Genomic DNA, 19,483 nt, shown 5'->3' with positions numbered 1-19,483 from the left:
AAGCCAAAGCAAATATGACTTCCAAGTTCTTGGAAGAATGTGAGGGGAGGAGCTGGAGGCGGTAAACATTTCTGGGAACAAAGATACCGGTGGTAGTTCCCAGGGCCAAGAGGGTCAAGAGGATATATTTGAGGATGGCAAGCATAACAGCATGTTGTAATGCTGGTGAGAGTGGGGTAACACTTCCCCAAAGCCCCATCGTTAATAATAACGCCGATGAAGATGCAGGAGAGACAGGGGAGGATGCGGGCGCGCTGAGCCCGGGGAGGAAAGCAGGGAGGTGACCCAGTGCCCTGGCGGGGACACTGGCTTTCGCAAGGATTATAAAAATTCCATCCTTAGTGTAAGAGTCCGCAAACTGGTTCACCTATCTCCCATCCTCCTTTGAACCTGGGCAGCCTTTTTTCCGTATCTGGAGGAGAGCAGCCGAAGAAGCGATGTTGCAGGACTTGCCAGGCTGGGACAGAAAAGGTGGGAGGGTTTCCACCTCACCAAGCACTCCTTCTCTCCCCATCTCTTTGCCTCTCTCTCCACTTGAACTGGAGCTCTGAGCCACCAGCCTTGGAAGAAGCCCGGGGACAGCACAGCTGCCATAGCGGAGAGACCACGTGGAGACAGTGGCAGCCCGCAGCTGTGGAGTCTCCCCATCCAGGCAGCAGACCTGTGCGGGGCTGAGTCCAGCCCCAGACACCGACTGCAAGTGGCGGCCACGCCCAGCACCAGGGCCACCTCAGTGAACCCAGTGAACCCGTGGGCCCGCCACACACAACACGCCAGGACAGCGGTGGTATCAAGCCAGCGGGTTTTGGGGTGAGCTGCTCCACGACGCTGGGTAACTGGACAGGAGGTCAGGCAGGACGGGCGGGCACACAAGCAGAGGGGAGCCGCTGAGCCATCTCTTCCAATTGCTCTTCCAGTTCTCTGATGCACTCGGGGAAGGAGGAAGCTGGGTTATCAGCTAGGAGTGAGCAGCCGGCACGAGGGGCTGGGGGTAGAAGAGAGGGGAAGGTGGAGAGAGCCCTCCAGGAAGAGGAAGTTGGGTGTGATCACCTGGTGGCAGGGAGAACCTGTCTCCTTTCTGTAGTGCACGGGGATTCCCCTTCTGGTTTTTATTATGTAATTTTGCATGGCTTTGATCTGCTGAGATTTAATGACTTGCAGCAAAATCCTTCTCCATCCTCCGCTCATCTACCCAGTAGCCAGTCCGAAGGCCAACATACCTGCGGGCTACTATGAGCCAGACTTCAGGGGACAACAGCTAGGTGCCCTCAGCTACTCCTCCCATTTAGTTTTAAGATCACAGAGCAGAAAAAAAGCCACGTTGCCTGAGTTGAAAAGCAAAGGTTGGAATATGCATTTCTGGTGGAGGGAGGCACTGCAACCAAGCTATGGAAGCAAAGGATGTCATGGCGCGGTGGGGATCCCGTAAATGGATGGGCTGCGTTGAACCAGAGAATTCTCCAACTGGAGAATCAGGAGAAAGAAACCTGGACGAGGCAAGGAGTGGGCGAGAAATTGTGGGAAACCCTTGAATTTGAATTCACTAACCTTTTGTCACGTTGCCATGACACTGAATTGTTTGAGAACTAGATGTACATTGTATAGATCACCCTAGGGGCTAACGGAGGGCAGAGAATAAGGGAAGTTATGTGCCATTGTTTTGTAGGCCAGCCTCCACTGGGAATTTCCCTAAAAGACTTATGACCAAATATCCCCTTTTTGCAAATTTTGAAATATTCCTAATTATAGGCTAACCTCTGTAAAATGTAATTACCATGGACATCAAAGTTTCATTATGTAACAACCAAACAATTAAGTACAAGGACATAACCCACTTACTTAAATAAAGAGACTTTTTATCATTTCCCTTCTACCATTTTAGCCCAACAGACCTAGCTTTCAAAATAAAAGAATAAAATGATACAAAGTAGTCTTACATAGATTAGGAACTCAACAGCTAGTATGCATCACAACAGGCACGAAAGACCGTAAGATATTAAATCTTACTTGACATTATACCCTATCCCCCTTTTTACATAAATCACAATTGGCACACTTTTTTTGTAATGGGCCAGTCAGTAAATATTTTGTTTTGCAGGCCACATGGTCTCTGTCACAACTACTCAGATTTGTCCCTGCAGCGCAAAAGCAGTTATAGACAATATGTAAACAAATACACAAACAATAAAGCTATTGTGGGCACAAAAATGTGACTTTAATATAACTTTTATGGGCCACAGAATAGTATCTTCCTTCGACTTTTTCAGTCATTTAAAGAGATAAAAAAAATTCTTAGTTTGTGGGCTATACAAAAACAGGTGGCAGGCTGGATATGACCCACGGCCATCATTTGCCATCCCAGGCCTAAACTTTGGTGGCTTCAGAGATATAAATGACATATTCTTGGGGTGCAAAGACACTGGCTGGTTCATCTGTAATGACTGTTTTTAATTTCAACACCATCTTCCCTACTTTTAAACCATCAATTTTGATTAATTTAGTAAACGAAATCCTTGTTATCTCTTTGGCAATGAAGAAATTTGCTGCAGTTAACTACTGTTATTTTGGCACGTTCTCTCTAACACGCATCTCCCCATTCCTGCATCTATTTCACACAGTGAGAAGCAGTTCAGTACTAGCGAGGGCTTCGCCAGTGGAAAGGTTTGATCGTAAATCCTTATTCTGCCACCTAAGCGCTCTCTGACTTTGGTGAATCACTGTCCCTCCTGAGCCTCTGATTTCTCAACTGTCAAATGGTTAGAACGCAGGGCTCTCTTGCGAAACTATTAAGAAAAATAGGTAACCCATTTACTCAGGCAAACCGTCATCATAGATTAACCAACATTTAGTAAGTGTCTAGTATGTGCATTAAAAACATCAGGAATATATGATACTTAATTTCTAGCTTGCTTTTTCCATTTACCATTATATCATGAGTATTTTCTTATGTCATTCACTATTCTTTTAAGAAATGTGATTTGATGGTTACATAACATTCCACTTAATGGGTGGACCACAATTAATTAACCCCTTCCCAACACTGGACATGAGATATTCTCTTTGCCACGCTGCATAGACTATCTTCGGAAATTGTTTGTGACATCCCTGATTGTTTCTTTAAGAGTTTCTAGAAGTGGAGTTTCCATATCAAAGGGTCTGACCTATAAGTATTCATAAGATTGAATAATTTTCCTATGCTTTTTGGCCTTTTCTATTTCTTCTTTCAAAAGTTGTTTTCATGTCTTTCCTTATAAAAGATATCCCAATTTTTTTTCAGGAGTACATTATCATAATTGAAGCCCACGGTGACTGACTGTGTCCCGGGTGGAAGTGTGTGCTGGGCCAGCTTGGTCGAGGTAAAGCAGAGGGGTCTCGCTACCAGAGTCGAGCTGCCCAGCCAAGACCACAAGCTCTTACCCTCTTGAAGCCCCAGCTCCCTCATCTGTGCCTCACAAGGCTGCTTGGAGGGTGAAATCGACACAGAGACATCCAGCCCTTAGCATTATGCTCAGCTTGTAGTAAGTGGTCAGTTAAATGTGAGCTCTCTTCATTACAATCAACCTTACCATGCCATCCCTCAAGGGGCAAAGGCAGATGCGGGCATGGGTTTGCCTAAAAATAGACATCTGAGTTTCTAGGAAATGAAACTTTAAGCGGTTGCTTCTTTTGTAACATAGTGCCCTGTGGTTAACTCTTCATTAGACCTTAGACACGAAATGAGCCCAGGCGCCAACATTCAGATCTAGAAGTCAGAGGGGGTTCCTGGTGCAGGCACTCCATTGTGTCTAACTGGGGTGACAAAATAATTTCAAGAAAAGGTCACTGATGTCTTTTTGTGAAGAACTTTGGGCATACCTAATAACGCACAGCCCTTGCAAAGGATTTGAACATGTATTTTGTTATCTGAGCCCCTGCAAGGCAACTGGAGAGGTACAGTAATGCTCATTTTATAGCCAAAAAGAGTTAAGCTTCAGAGGGCTCAGGTGATACGCCCAAGGTCCCCCAGCTAGTGACTGAGAGAGCCAGCACTGACAGACTCTCTCCTCAACTAAACTTTAGTCAGGCTTCTCTAAGTCACTAGGCTTTGATTTTGGGGCTTTTGTGTCCATGTGGCCAGTTTTAGCAAGAATCCTGTTAGGCCAGTTTAGCCAGAATCCTGTTAGGCCAGTTTAGCCAGAATCCCTCACCACGATATCTGATCAGCCCTGCTATCTGATCAAGTCTCTCATTCCTACCATCCCCCAGGTGATGATATCCCATCTCCCTGGGCTGCTTTCAGCAAGAACCCTGTCAGGTCGGTCCAGCCAGAATGCCCCCTAACCCTGATGTTTCCTCTTAGTAATTTTCCAACCACTGACCCCCACTCTGCTCCTGGCCTATAAATCCCCATGTGCCTCTGCTGTATGTGGAACTGAGCCCAGTCCTGTACTATGGTCCCGTTTCCCCGACTGCTTTACGTCCTGTCCCCTTCTGCTTTTCTGTGACCATACGTGAGCCCAGGCTCCTTTATTCCTACTCCTGCCCGTCTGCCCCTGCTGCCACACACACATACTCGTTCAGACGCCACCAAATGCTAGAAAAACCAGAAAGGAACTTCAGTGCTTTCTACGGTTTTAAAGCCAAAAAGGTGAGGTGAAAAAAGTTAGACCCATAGAAGCTATTTCCCCAATTCAAACATCCACTCCTCCTCAGGGTGGGACGCAGTAACTCCTGTCGGAAGTTGCACAGAGCAAGTATCGATTAATCTGAAATTACAAAAGACCACCATGATTAATCTGGATTGTGAAAGATCATGGAAGAAGTTTTCCTCAGCAAATAACCGAAGTACAGATACTTAAACATCTCTCCTGCCAGCCGGTTTCAGTTCTTCCCACAAAAAATGACAGATAACACTTTTTAGGGATGTCTTAGCTGTCCTTACCATTTTTAGTCTTCTTCCAAAATGAAACAGAGAGGTCTGGTTGAAGAAAGCAGAGCATGAGAGGTGTCAAGATCAGCCTGAGATGGACCCAACAGCATCAACTAAGGTAAAGAGAAAACACCAAACTGTACATTTCAGAGACAGCAAAGTACTGAAGCTTCAAAGCGTGCTGGGAACATGGCTCGAATACATGCTGCTGAAAACACCTATTAATAGGATTTACTTCCTGAAAGTTATCTAGCCTAGAGACACACTCCAGAAAACCATTTCTAACGTTATTACAAAGTCTGACTTTATCTTCGAAGAAATGACATTTGAGACTACCAAAACTCATTAGATTCTAAAAGAAATTTTTCTTTTGCATGTGATTTGGGTTCCCTCTCCTCCCCTCCCCTCTCTCTGAGAATGGCTTATAGATCTAGTTAGTTAAATGATCTGAGTTTGTCCCAGTGTTGAAAATACCTTTCTTGGCTGCATGGAATGATTCGAGGTCTGGAGTCTTCTGAAGTGAAGAGATAGGCTGCAGGAAACCTAGAGTCACAGAGACTCCAGGCTGCCAGCCGTGGAGCTTCCAAGTGCAAAGACAAGGTTAGGGGGTTGGGGGAGGAGCGTGACTATTTAAGCCATCTCAGACATGAGGTCTGCAGAAGCAGCAGGTTCCTCTTATTTCTACCACCACAATCGGGGCAATGTCATGTCTAAATCCAAGCAACCTGGTTGATCGATCTCCTTTTTCCTAGGAGTTTCTCCACCTCAGCACTACTGCCATTTTTGGTGAGGTAATTCTTTGTGGCATCGTAAGATGTTTAGCAGGATCCCTGAATTGAACCCACTAGACGCCAGTAGCACTGCCCCTTGACAATCACAGATATCTCCAGACATTGCAAAATATCCCCTGGGGCGCAAACGTGCCCCAGATTGAGGACCACGGTTCTACAAGTATCTTAGAGACACGTCTAAATTTCCCTCATTCTGTCTTAGGCCCAGCTGAAAGGGACTCTGGTTTCTAAGCAGGGGCAGAGCTTCCAGTTGGTTCCCTCACTTCAGTGAAACGAGGGCAGCTGCACTCGCAGTCCAGGGTCATGTAAAACCTGCTTCTCAAAGTGGGGTTCCCGGGAGAATCGCTCCCTTCTGAACTGATTATTGGCGCCTTTTGGAGGTAGAGTCAAAATATCAGTAGTTATGTTTAAATGTCTTTAGTCCGCCTAGTCGCCCCGGAGAGAATTTGAAAATTGCCAAGTGTGCCACAAGAAAAACAGCTGACAGCCATCAGGGTTAATCCACTGAATTGAAAAGTCAATAGTGCCCCAGATCAGCTGAAAAACTATTAGATACAATAATAAGTGATCTTTATTAAGAGTTTATTATGAACCAGACACTGTTTTAACTGCCTAATATGTATGATCTCATTAAATACTAAAAAAATGAAGTAAATATCTTATTGTCCTTTTTTTTAAAAAACAAATAATGGAATCAATGCAGAAGAGATACTGGACTTTCCCCAGGTCACATACCATGTAAGTGATAGTCACACAAGCAAAAATCAGATGCTCTCTTAGCAAACCACTTTGCCATGCAAACAATATGTAAAAATCAATAGCTTTCTCACATATAAACAATAACTAACCCAGATGGATAATAGGAGAGATTCCACGCAAAACAGCAACAAAAATATGAAATACTTGGGAAGAAAACTGACATGAAACACTTGGGAACGAAGCAGGTGGTAGACGGGCAGGGGACAACGATGCCTTCCCTAGCAGGCTGCTTGCTATGCATTTGTCCCTCAAATCCACTCTCCATGCCTTCCCACCCGGATCTGTGTCCCAAGAGGCTGGGCTGTACAAACTTCATCACTAGCTGGCAGATTTCCGGATGGGTTTGCCCAGTGGGGAGAAAGGTCAGAGTATTTACCCCTGGGCTCCCTCCCTCTCCGATGCTGTGGGTTGGCTGCCACTCTGCAATGATGCTCTTGTCAGGTGATGCTCCCCCGCTCATGGCCACTCTTCCTGAATTCCACTAATTGTTCCTTCGCCTTGCCATTTTAAGCCTGGGATTGTGAAGACTCAACCCTTGAAACGCCGCACCCTTGCTGGGGATTTCCCTAAACCCTGCCCACGCTGTCATGAATAGTCACTTTGCTAAACTCATCAATTTCTGACTCTGAGTGTGTCACTTGTTTTCTCTCAGGACCCTGGAAGATGCAAAGAAGACGTAAATAGATGAAGAGAAATAGATGGTTATTAGGGCTAGAGGTCACAGCTGGGCATTTTTCACTTATCACAAAGATTAGGGTTATGTTATCCATAAATGTCATCTCCTCTGGACAGTAAAGGGTACATGACCAGATATCTCTCATAAAAATGAGGCATTGGATCTGACTGGGTTAAGACCCCTGGTGAGAACAGTCAGGTAACTTCTGAATGAAAAAGTAACAAGGGGAGGATTTCTCTTCTCGATCTATAAATGCATCATAAACGCTGCATTGCCTACAATGGCATAATGCCAGTACATCAGTGAAAAGGAGGAGATAGCAAAGTTAAATAAAAGCACACATAGGAGGGACTTCCCTGGTGGCACAGTGGTTAAGAATCTGCCTGCCAAAAAAAAAAAAAAAAAAAAAAAAGAATCTGCCTGCCAATGCAGGGGATATGGGTTCGAGCCCCAGTCCGAAAAGATCCCACATGCCGCAGATCAACTAAGCCCGTGCACCGCAACTACTGAGCCTGCGCTCTAGAGCTTGGGAGCCACAACTACTGAAGCCCGAGCGCCTAGAGCCCATGTGCCACAACTACTGAGCCCACGTGCCACAACTACTGAAGACTGCACGCCTAGAGCCTGTGCTCCACAACAAGAGAAGCCACCACAATGAGAAGCCCACGCACCGCAACCCCTGCTCGCCGCAACTAGAGAGACAGCCCGCGCGCAGCAACGAAGACCCAAGGCAGCCAAAAATAAAAATTAATTAATTAATTATTTTAAAAAGCACATTAAAGTCACATCAATGGCAAAAGGGATTATTAAGATAAAGTTGGGCAACTGGCTTAAAGTTTAGAAAAAAATTAAGCTCTAGTCTTACCTTGTTTCTTACATCAAAATTTCATATGGCTCAAAAATTTAAATGTAAGACATTGAACATTAAAAGTACTGGAAGAAACCACAGATAAATATTTTTATAATCTTGAAGTGGGAAAGTCATTCTAAGTATGACAACAACAACAAACGAAGACCAACAGCAACGACCCCAGAGTCTGAAAGAAAACATCAGAAAATTTGACTACATAAAAATATATCTGCTTACTCATCTATAAAGTGAGGGATGAGGCTGTGTGATCAGTAAAGGCACATCCAGGTTTTATATGGTAAGATCCTGAGGGATTATGATACCATTATGCTTTCTTGTATTGTTATTTATCTTTGATTCTATCTGCTAGGCCCCCAATGAGATTGCAGACCCCTTGAGCTAAGGATGCATTGTCCCCAGCATCTCGTCCAGAGTTGCTATTTAAAAATCATTCTTCATGATAAAAATGAAAGTGATCATGAAAATAAGAATAATTTGATCACTTAGGTCAGTTTTGAGAAGAAGAGCTAGTCGTGGCCCCCGTGAGCTACCTGTATCTGGGTGACGTCGTGGGCCCAGGCCCCCGCCCCCAGGTTAGTTGGCTCAAGAGAAATGACTGGATGAAGACGATAGAGTGCTTCTATCCATCTTGTGAGGACAGGCCTCTCACCGGCTGGGTTACCGCATACTTGGTTTGCTAAGTCTCACCGCATTTCTTTTTTTTCCTTTTAGATGGAAATAGAGAAGATGGAAAGGGCCCTTGGTGGGGAGTTAAGGTTTAGTAGAGGGTTGGTAAATTTAGGAAGTTGGGACATGCCAATATTAAAAGATTATTTGTTGTTTGTCTGAAGTTCAAATTTAATTGGGTATCCTGTATTTTATCTGGCAGTCCTAGTTCAGTGTCATATTTTAATCTAGGGAATTAAACATTGGAGGACTCCTAAGATTAAATTTCTGAAATTAAAAGCAAGTCCAGGCTTAAGTGGCATCCAGAGTGGTGGGTGAACAAGTATACAGCTGGGTACAGAAACCCCGGGTTTGAGCCCCAGGGCTGCCATCTGACTCTGACATAGACATCAAAGGGGTTGAGTGGAAACTTAGCATCATACATACTCTCCTAAAGCTGTTGGGAACCTAAATAAATACCTTAAATAAATTGCTCTAGTCCAGCTAATGCTGTGTGCCCGGCATGGGGAACTGTAACGTCTTAATGTTTCTCTATTTGGGCGAGCATGTGAATGCAAACAGGACCCCACTGCTTCCCCAATTTCTGTTGGCTGTTTCCACTCTTGCATGTTGAAAGTCAGGGTTGGCTTGAGGAAAAGGAGAGAGAACTTTAATGACAAGCATCATAGTATTTTTATAACAAGGCTGAAATGTTAACCCTTTCAGTTAGATACAATCATGAACGTTTTTCAAATAAAAATCTTTACTAGAAAATTTCAAACTAACACAACATCGTAAAGCAACGATAAAACTAATAAAACTCCAATAAAAACTAATAATAAAAAAAGAAATTTGCAGATACCATGAGCCTGCTCTTTGTAAAGGACACGTGGAAATAGAACACAGCCTCCATAGCTCCTTCGTATATATTTTTAGCATTGTAAAGCCCCAGTGTCATAATTAACCTTGTCTTTTGTTTCATTCCCCCCACCTTTTTAAGAAAAATTTTAAAAAATTTTTATTTTATTTTTTTAACATCTTTATTACCCCCTCCTTTAAACTGAAATGTGAAGCACTTCTCTGCTTAGTCCTGTAAGTTTCATTTTACCTTGAAATGAAAGTGTTCTGAAAAAGTCCTTGACAGGATATGCAAATTCATATAAAAAAAACCTTCTTTCGTGTTGAGGGCTGGTCCCACATAAATATTAGAGTTTACCAGATGAGTCCAAAGGCCCTGATGCAAATAATGGAGTGGATGACTTAGTTAGAAAGAGAAAAGGTTATTTATGGAGGTAATGGTCGCTAAGCAGCTCTGCCTGCTGCCCTGGAAAATCAGAAGCAGCTTTGCCAGGTGGGAACCACAGATAATCCCTCTTGCCATTTGGTTTCTGTAGACTCATAAGTGGATTCATTAGTACTGAGGTAGAGTGGTAAGAACACTTGCTTGGGAAACGAGAGACGTGGCTTTGTAATAAAAATGTGACCTCACACCCGTACATTCCTTCATGTTTATCACGCCATTGAGTTAGAGGCACCATCACTCACAAAGCCTAAGAATAAAACACCTGTGAGGTGTCTACTGTTTTTATTTATTTATTTATCTACCTATTTATTTATTTATTTCTGCGTTGGGTCTTCATTGCTGCACGCGGGCTTTCTCCAGTTGTGGCGAGCAGGGGCTACTCTTCATTGTGGTGCGCAGGCTTCTCACTGCGGTGGCTTCTCTTGTTGCGGAGCACGGGATCTTGGCACGTGGGCTTCAGTAGTTGTGGCACGTGGGCTCAGTAGTTGTGGCACACAGGCTCTAGAGCGCAGGCTCAGTAGTTGTGGCGCACAGGCTTAGCTACTCCGCGGCATGTGGGATCTTCCTGGACCAGGGATCGAACCTGCGTCCCCTGCATTGGCAGGCGGACTGTTAACCACCGTGCCACCAGGGAAGTCCCAAGGTAGCTATGGTTAAAACCTGGTTTGCCCCCGAGGAAGCTGATACTTTAAGAAGTCATATATCTAATATGCAAAACCGGGTTGCAATTCATGTTTTTTTTGACTCCACTGCCCATGTTCTTTCTGAAAGTCATCTAATCAGCCAGGACCTCAGCAATTCAACCAGATAATGACAAAAAGTCCTTTTTGAACTTATTTTCTATATTTGATGTAACTGTTCATACTAAAAGCTATCATGTTTCAATGATTTATTGCTGTGTAACAAACCAATCCAAAATGTATCGGCTTAAAACAGCAATCGTTATATTTGTTCACCGTTCTGTCATTTGGCTGGGGCTCTGCTGGGCTGTTCTGTTTGTCACATTTGGGGTCTTCCACGAGATTGCAGTCAGATGGCTTTGTTCACCTGTCGCAGTGGGGATGGTTGGGGAGGCTGTGACTTCTTGCTCTTTTTCTTTCCATGTGGCTAGAGTGGGCTTCTTTTCATGGTTATTAGATCCTAAGAGTGAGCATTTCAATATAGATAAGCCCCAGTGTGCAAGCACTGCTAAACCTTGTTTGCATCATCCTTGCTAATGTCCTACTTATTGGCCAAGCCCAGAGTCAATAAGGAAAGGCACTCCGCAAGAACATGCATATTGGGAAGCATGGTTCATTCAGAACCACCAAAGTGATGGTCTACCACCTGTGATATATACAAGAGAAAGGTAAAGGGATATGTATTTAAGGCAAAATCTGTTGTTTTCAGATTGTTTGAAGGATACTGGATTCAAAACATTTTACTTTAGAATACTCTGCAGCCTCTAAAAGTCATGTATTAGAATACTGAATGAGAGAGGGCAGACAGCAGAAGGAAGAAGAACTACAATCCTGCAGCCTGTGGAACAAAAACCACATTCACAGAAAGATAGAAAAGATGAAAAGGCAGAGGGCTATGTACCAGACGAAGGAACAAGATAAAACCCCAGAAAAACAACTAAATGAAGTGGAGATAGGCAACTTTCCAGAAAAAGAATTCAGAATAATGATAGTGAAGATGATCCAGGACCTCAGAAATAGAATGGAGGCAAAGATCGAGAAGATGCAAGAAACGTTTAACAAAGACCTAGAAGAATTAAAGAACAAACAAACAGAGATGAACAATACAATAACTGAAATGAAAAATACACTAGAAGGAATCAATAGCAGAATAACCGAGGCAGAAGAACGGATAAGTGACCTGGAAGACAGAATGGTGGAATTCACTGCTGCAGAACAGAATAAAGAAAAAAGAATGAAAAGAAATGCAGACAGCCTAAGAGACCTCTGTGGCAACATTAAATGCAACAACATTCGCATTATAGGAGTCCCAGAAGGAGAAGAGAGAGAGAAAGGACCCAAGAAAATATTTGAAGAGATCATAGTCGAAAACTTCCCTAACATGGAAAAGGAAATAGCCACCCAAGTCCAGGAAGCACAGAGAGTCCCATACAGGATAAACCCAAGGAGAAACACGCCAAGACACATAGTAATCAAATTGGCAAAAATTAAAGACAAAGAAAAATTATTGAAAGCAGCAAGGGAAAAATGACAAATAACATACAAGGGAACTCCCATAAGGTTAACAGCTGGTTTCTCAGCAGAAACTCTACAAGCCAGAAGGGAGTGGCGTGATATATTTAAAGTGATGAAAGGGAAGAACCTACAACCAAGATTACTCTACCTGGCAAGAATCTCATTCAGATTCGATGGAGAAATTAAAACCTTTACAGACAAGCAAAAGCTAAGAGAATTCAGCACCACCAAACCAGCTTTACAACAAACGCTAAAGGAACTTCTCTAAGTGGGAAAAGCAAGAGAATAAAAGGACCTACAAAAACAAACCCAAAACAATTAAGAAAATGGTAACAGGAACATACATATTGATAATTACTTCAAACGTGAATGGATTAAATGCTCCAACCAGAAGAACTAAGCTCACTGAATGGATACAAAAACAAGACCCAACAGAGCCAAAAATAAATAAATAAATAAAAATAAGCTATCAAGTTAGATGTGGGTGAGATAAATAAAAAGGGGAAAATATCTGGAGAGTCTGTACTCAGATTGTTGTGCATATGTTTTTAAGTTCTCACTCCAGTTAAAATTTTAAAAAAAAGATAAATAATAGCTAATGTAGTCCAGGTATGGTTTGTGGAAGACAGGTAATCCTGGACCCATACTCAAGGGGTCATGGCCCCACCTAAAAACAATTGGTGAATGTAACTGTCAGGTACTGTGAAAGGTTTGAGATAGTACCATCCTTGCCAGCTAACAAGTTCATCTGCCACAGGTTCCTGGATACTGATAGAATACAAGAGACTCCTGGGTCAGGGACAAAGGACTTTAGCACTCGTGGCACAGCAGGTACCTGTTCCCTTTGTCCCCCCAATGCCACGGAGTGGCTCTGGGTGGATGCTATGCATGAAGTGGGTTTGCATCATAGCTGAGGAACCCTGAGTTTAGAGAAACCAAACATTTGTAATGGGCTGCAAGCAAAGCTCACTGAATTTTGCCCAGAGGGAGGCACTGTCATTATTAGACCGGACAGCAATCAAACCTGCCACCTGCCCCAGAAAGGGACGCTATCTCTGTCTTACAAAACTATCTACTATCTTCTGCTTGCTATATAAACATCCTTGAAAAGATTATCCAGAACCAAGGCTCTCAATACCTCTGCTCATGAGATTTACAGAACTGCAAGAGACCCGTGGAGAACTGTCTCCCCAAATAAGTCCATTTATATAATTCAAGTTAAAATACAATATTTAAGTCACATACAGATCCTTTTTTAATAAGAGTCTCTGGGTGTGGAGAAAAGGGAACCCTCCTACACTGTTGGTAGGAATGTAAATTGGTGCAGCCACTATGGAGAACAGCATGGAGGGTCCTTAAAAAACTAACAATAGAACTACCATATGATCCAGCAATCCCACTCCTGGGCATATACCCAGAGAAAACCATAATTCAAAAAGACACATTCACCACAATGTTCACTGCAGCTCTACTCACAATAGCCAAGACATGGAAGCACCCTAAATGCCCATCAACAGATGAATGGATAAGGAAGATGTGGTATGTATATACAGTGAAATACTACCCAGCCATAAATAAAAGAATGAAATAATGCCATTTGCAGCAACAAGGATGGACCTAGAGATGATCATACTAAGTGAACTAAGTCACACAGAGAAAGACAAATATCGTATGACATCAACTATATGTGGAATCTAAAAAAATGATACAAATGAACTTACAAAACAGAAACGGAGTCACAGACATAGAAAACAAACTTATGGTTACCAAAGGGGGAGTGGGGGGAGGGATAAATTAGGAGTTTGGGTTTAACAGATACACACTACTGTATATAAAATAGATAAACAAGGTCCTACTGTATAGCAGAGGGAACTGTAATAAATATCTTGTAATAAACTATAATAGAAAAGAATCTGAAAAAGAATACATATACACACACATCTATAAAACTGAACCATCTTGCTGTACACCAGAAACCAACATAACATTGTAAATCAACTACACTTCAATAAAAAAAAAATAGACTCCTTGATTTAACTGACTTTTTGTTGCTGTTGTTTAACTGACCAACAGTGTTGAAAAATACAGTGTTAAATAAAACTGCTTCCATTACTTTTCTCTTGGTTCCAGCTTCCCTCCTAAAAACACTTGTTTAAAGGAGATTCCCATATTAATAAAATCATTGGAAATTCCTTAGCTATTAAGGAGTGTGTGTTGAACCCATTATTACAAATGATTAAGTATTGTTAATTTTAACATTTTTTTGGTAATAACTCTATTTTCACCAATGGAATCTTATACTTTGTGTTTCTAGAAAATAAACATTGTCTTTTTCTATCCATAAAACCAAAGCATTAGAAACAACTCAAATATTCCAAGCTACTAAGTGCCTGGCAATTATAGTTTTTGGGTGAGTGAAAACAAATACCAGAAATTTCTAATATAGGTACATTTGAATCTTCAGATAAATTGAAAGCTGCTATTCTCTCCAAATGTCCGCAGAGTAGGCATAACTTTTCAGCTGAATACAAGAATTACAATTAAGGGTAATTAAATTGATTGTAACTTACTAGAGTCAGAACCATCTTCTCGAAGGAAAGGATCGTCCCCTACACGATGGTTCAAGCTTGGCTGCACAGTAGCATCACGTCATCGAGGGTCTTTAATAATCCTGATATCTGGATGCTCCACAGGCCAATTAAGTCAGAATCTCTGGGGGCAAGGCCCAGGCATCAATTTCATCAATTTCATTTTCTTTAACTGAGGTGTAATTGACATATAGAATTATTAGTTTCAGGTGTACAACATAATGATTCAATACTTGTATATATTGCCAAATGGTCACCACTGTAAGTCTAGTTAACATCCATCACCACACAGTTATACATTTTTAAAAATTAATTTCATTTTCAGCAATATTTTTAAAAGCTCCTTAGGTGGCCCCATATGCAACCAAGTTTGCCAACTACTAAACTAGAGGACTTAGCCTTACAGTGTAGTTCTCAAACTTTAGTGTATCAAACCCCGTGCCTGTCATACCCCTACACCCAGAGTTTCTGATTCAATAGGTCTGGGGTGGGGCCCAAGAATTTGCATTTCTCCTAAGTTCCCTGGCAATGCCGCTAGTCCAGGACCACACTTTGAGAACCACTGCCCTACAAAATTACCATCACCTTAAAAACACCCATGACCCAGGGTTGTTATTTTAAATCTCCCCACGTTAGCATGACTATGAAAAAGGACCAGGCAAATGCCGTGAGTGCAACGAAAGACCTTTTTTTGGAAGAAGGAAAGCGAACCACCAAATCTGCAGAAGCAAGCATTCCAGGTTGATGGAAGTTACCGCACCATATTTTGTGCTTTCTCTCACTGCCCTGAGGCTTAATGATAAACTCCTTCACCCTCGTGAGATAGTGATCAGAATGCTGGAGGAAACACCTGGGCTACAGGAAACACCTCCAGCCGCAGAAGCAAGAGGCCCATTTACCAGCCACAGCGTTTCTTCTAAGGAACAGTGTGACCTTAACTGAGCCCGTCACTTCATTTCTTCGGGCCTTAATTTCCTCATCTGTAAAACGAGTCTCAAATGTTCCATCTAACTCCGAAATCTTATCAATTCCACGACATTTGACAAGAGAGGTGAGTTGCTCTACGGTTTGACCACGTTAGACTCTGGCCATCTTATGAGAGTTCAATCACGGAAGGGCCAGGATACCCACCACCTGCAAGGCGCACAGGAATCTCTGCTCTCTGGATGTCACCGTTGAAGTCAGACTAAAATTCAGTCACCTCTTTAAAGATTACCTTAATCAGTTTCTTGGTTCAAACAGAAACGTGTCAGGCATATGGATGGATCATAAAATAAGGGGCTTTCGTGTCACGCATATTTCTTTTTTTGACCAGAACAACTCAGTTTGATAGCTAACAAGCCAAAAGAATAGATTCCACAAACTTGTGTGGCCTTGTCTTTTCCCATCCCAACCCTATTTTTTATATATACGGTGATGTCTCCCATTTCCTTCTTGAGGGGCCTCTATTCTTCCCAAAGTCAGAATTATGCTTTTCAAACATATATCCCCCTCTTTTTTCCTTTTTTTTTTATTTTATTTTTTTTGTGGTACGTGGGCCTCTCACCGCTGTGGCCTCTCCCGTTGCGGAGCACAGGCTCCGGACGCGCAGGCCCAGCGGCCATGGCCCACGGGCCCAGCCGCTCCGCGGCATATGGGATCCTCCCAGACCGGGGCACGAACCCGTATCCCCTGCATCGGCAGGCGGACTCTCAACCACTGCGCCACCAGGGAGGCCCTATATCCCCCTTTTTATTTCACACAGATGATAATATGCTGCACATACTTCTTTGCTGTGTATTTTTAAAAGCGTGTTCCGCCTTAGCAACGGTTCCCCAGCTGTGCAGTAGGGATCTCACCCCAATTCATGGCAGACGTAGGGATCGGTGTTTGAAGCCCTGCATCAAAAGGATAATGCAATTATTTTGGTGTAAAATTTCATGTCATAGCAAACACTGGTGTTTACGTTTTTAAAGTGACTTATGATTGCCATTGTCTTATCCACTTCGTCCTAAAATGCTTTTCTACTTGAGAGTGGACCAGGGGCCAGGGGCCAGGATGGATCTCCTCTGGAATTCTGACCAGGATTAAGGAAGAAGGTCCTGGTTAAAATAAATCAGTGGTTCTCAACCAGGGGCGATTTTTGCCCCCAGGGAATATTTGGCTGTATCTGGAGACATTTTTTGGGTTGTCACAAATGTGTGTGTCTTGGCCCCCAGGGAAGAGGCCCCATGACAAGGAATTATCTAGTGCAAAATGCCAATAGCGCTGAGCTTGAGAAATCCTGAAATAAATTATCCTGATATACACACTATTACATATAAAATAGATAATTAATAAGGACCTAATGTATAGCACAGGGAACCCTTCTCAGTACTCTGTAATGGCCTATATGGGAAAAGAATCAAAAAGAGTGGATCTGTGTATTTGTATAACTGAGTCACTTTGCTGTACACCTGAAACTAACACAACATTGTAAATCAACTATACTCCAATAAAACTTTTTAATAAATAATAAATATGTGCAACTCCCCTCCCTGAGGGGAGGTGTCTGACCCCAGAGGAAGGCTGCTGCCCCTCCCTTCATCCAGCTTCCCTCCCCCAGCCCCATTCTGAAATGCTTCCGTCAGGGACCTTGAAACGTTTATTGAAGATAAAATTGGCTCTGAGGAAAATATGTAATAAACTTAAGAAGCTAATAATCATAGGAAAAAAATGATTAACAGCAGAAGCGCCCCAGAAATGGCTAGGAAATCAATAGAGTATCTTAAACAGGCTTTTAAGCTGGAAGAGATGTAGTCATGCACCTTTTAAACAAGTGCTCCTTTGTTCTATTTACATTTTAATGCTGAGTGTGACTGTCTTGGTAGACTTGACATAAATGATGTTGACTGTAGTTTTTTTTTTTTTACAATACCGAAAGAGAAATACACCAACAAAAATACTAAAAAAAAAAAAAACCCCAAAACAAACAACAAAAACCCCGCACTGTTGCCCTTGCTCCGAATGAATGATCATGTCTGCAAGGGCAGGGCGATCATCCTCCCATGTTGCCTACACCACATGCTTGTGTATAAAACAATCCATGTACACTCTAATGGCTTAATACATGTAAGCCTTGGTCACGTATTTCATTTATCTGCTATTTCCCTCAGAGCCCCATCCTAACACAATGGTCTGCTAGTAACTGCTCCATCAAGAACGAGTGGGTGGGCCTCCCTGGTGGCGCAGTGGTTGGGAGTCCGCCTGCCGATGCAGGGGATGCGGGTTCGTGCCCCGGTCTGGGGGGATCCCATATGCCGCGGAGCGGCTGGGCCCGTGAGCCATGGCCGCTGGGCCTGCGCGTCCGGAGCCTGTGCTCCGCAACGGGAGAGGCCACAGCAGTGAGAGGCCCGCATACCGCAAAAAGAAAAAAAAAAAAAAAAAAAAAAAAAAAAAGAACGAGTGGGTGAGCGAGTGTGAGACCCCCTCCTTCACTTTGCCCGTGGAAGAAATCATCAAGGCAGCCCAGAAGACTACAGGTACAAATCTTCCATTTGACATCTGTCTGAACCAAAATGTACATAAGAGTCAAAAGACAGAGAAGCAAGAGGTATTTCTCAGATGAATTATAGTTCCTATAACTTGCACACATAAAACAAAACACCTCCAAATGATAAGGGTCAAGACTGCATTTACGGTTGCACCAATGCAAGTCAGTAAGGAATTACTGACTCATCAAAAACCAGCCTTCTTGTGCCAACTGGTTTTCCTCCATGTGCTCTTTTATTTTTTTAATCTTAAAAAAAATTTTTATTTATTTATTTATTTTTGGCTGCATTGGGTCTTCGTTGTTGCACGTAGGCTTTCTTTAGTTGCATCGAGCGTGGGCCACTCCGCTATGGTATGTGGGCTTCTCATTGTGGTGGCTTCTCTTGTTGTGGAGCACGGGCTCTAGGCACGTGGGCTTCAGTAGTTGTGGCACATGGGCTCAGTAGCTGCGGCTCGCGGGCTCTAGAGCACAGGCTCAGTAGTTGTGGCGCACGGCCTTAGTTGCTCTGTGGCATGTGGGATCTTCCCGGACCAGGGCTCGAAGTTGTGTCCCCTGCATTGGCAGGCGGATTCCTAACCACTGCGCCACCAGGGGAGCCCTTTTATTCATAGGACACTGTTCATGAATTGTGTCTTCATTGAAGTGTTGCTCTTTGAAGGCTATGAAAGCCGTCAGTGGGGAAATGAACGCACAGTTACTGCCGAGAGGGGTCTGTCCCTTTCGATACTTTAAGTGGCTGCTCTGCAGCCCTGGTCCTAAAACAGGATATTCTGAGGCTTCAGGAAATTTCGGGTCCTTCCTTGGTTCTTTAGATGAGTATACTGTCAGTGGCACTTCCTGAGTTCATTCTATAGCAAACATACACTAAAATGTGCCCCCCAAGAATCCCTCTGATGATTTGACAAAGTGACACAAGTTCAGTCTAGGTCCTCACAATTTTTTTCTAACTCATGGTCAGTCTTAGCTTCGAGGCAAGAAGATAGTAGATTTAACACTCTCTGCATAGGGAAAATCAGAGAATCATGCATCCTCAGACACAGAAGGTCAAGTGCTCACAGACATAAGAGTCCCTCAAAGCACAGAAGGGTGATGTCCAACAGCAAATATTTAGGGCACTCTGCCTTCTGTCTGGACTGTTCCCCGGGGTCTCTAAAGACCACTTATGGCTTTAAAGGCAGCTCTGCCAAAGGACTGGCAGTCAAGCCAGGTCTTGAATGCGTTTCCTAAAGCTGTCC

General features: G+C 43.1%; 2 protein-coding genes across 3 annotated transcripts in view; both read right to left on the bottom strand.

The window, feature by feature from the left end:
* The window catches only part of TLR7 (toll like receptor 7), a 41,034-nt gene that overhangs the window by 16,076 nt on the left and 5,475 nt on the right, over positions 1-19,483 (bottom strand). The window contains exon 1 of one of the 2 annotated variants that reach the window (XM_082608998.1): positions 14,720-14,799. The exons of the other annotated variant lie outside the window; for it this stretch is intronic. Coding sequence (XP_082465124.1) covers positions 14,720-14,734 — 15 coding nt within the window. The 5' untranslated portion in view covers positions 14,735-14,799. Of the gene's footprint in view, positions 1-14,719; positions 14,800-19,483 lie in introns of those variants that run through there. 2 annotated transcript variants of the gene reach the window in all.
* PRPS2 (phosphoribosyl pyrophosphate synthetase 2) overlaps positions 16,505-19,483 on the bottom strand; it is a 33,871-nt gene continuing 30,892 nt past the window's right edge. The window contains exon 8 of the mRNA XM_082609002.1: positions 16,505-16,614. The gene's annotated coding sequence lies outside the window, so the exon portion shown is untranslated. The remainder of the gene's footprint in view (positions 16,615-19,483) is intronic.

The sequence above is a fragment of the Mesoplodon mirus genome (assembly GCF_964341445.2).
Source record: "Mesoplodon mirus genome assembly, chromosome: X".
Lineage (NCBI taxonomy): Eukaryota > Metazoa > Chordata > Mammalia > Artiodactyla > Ziphiidae > Mesoplodon > Mesoplodon mirus.
Note: the sequence above shows the minus strand (reverse complement) of the source record. Positions and strands in the feature narration are given on the sequence as shown.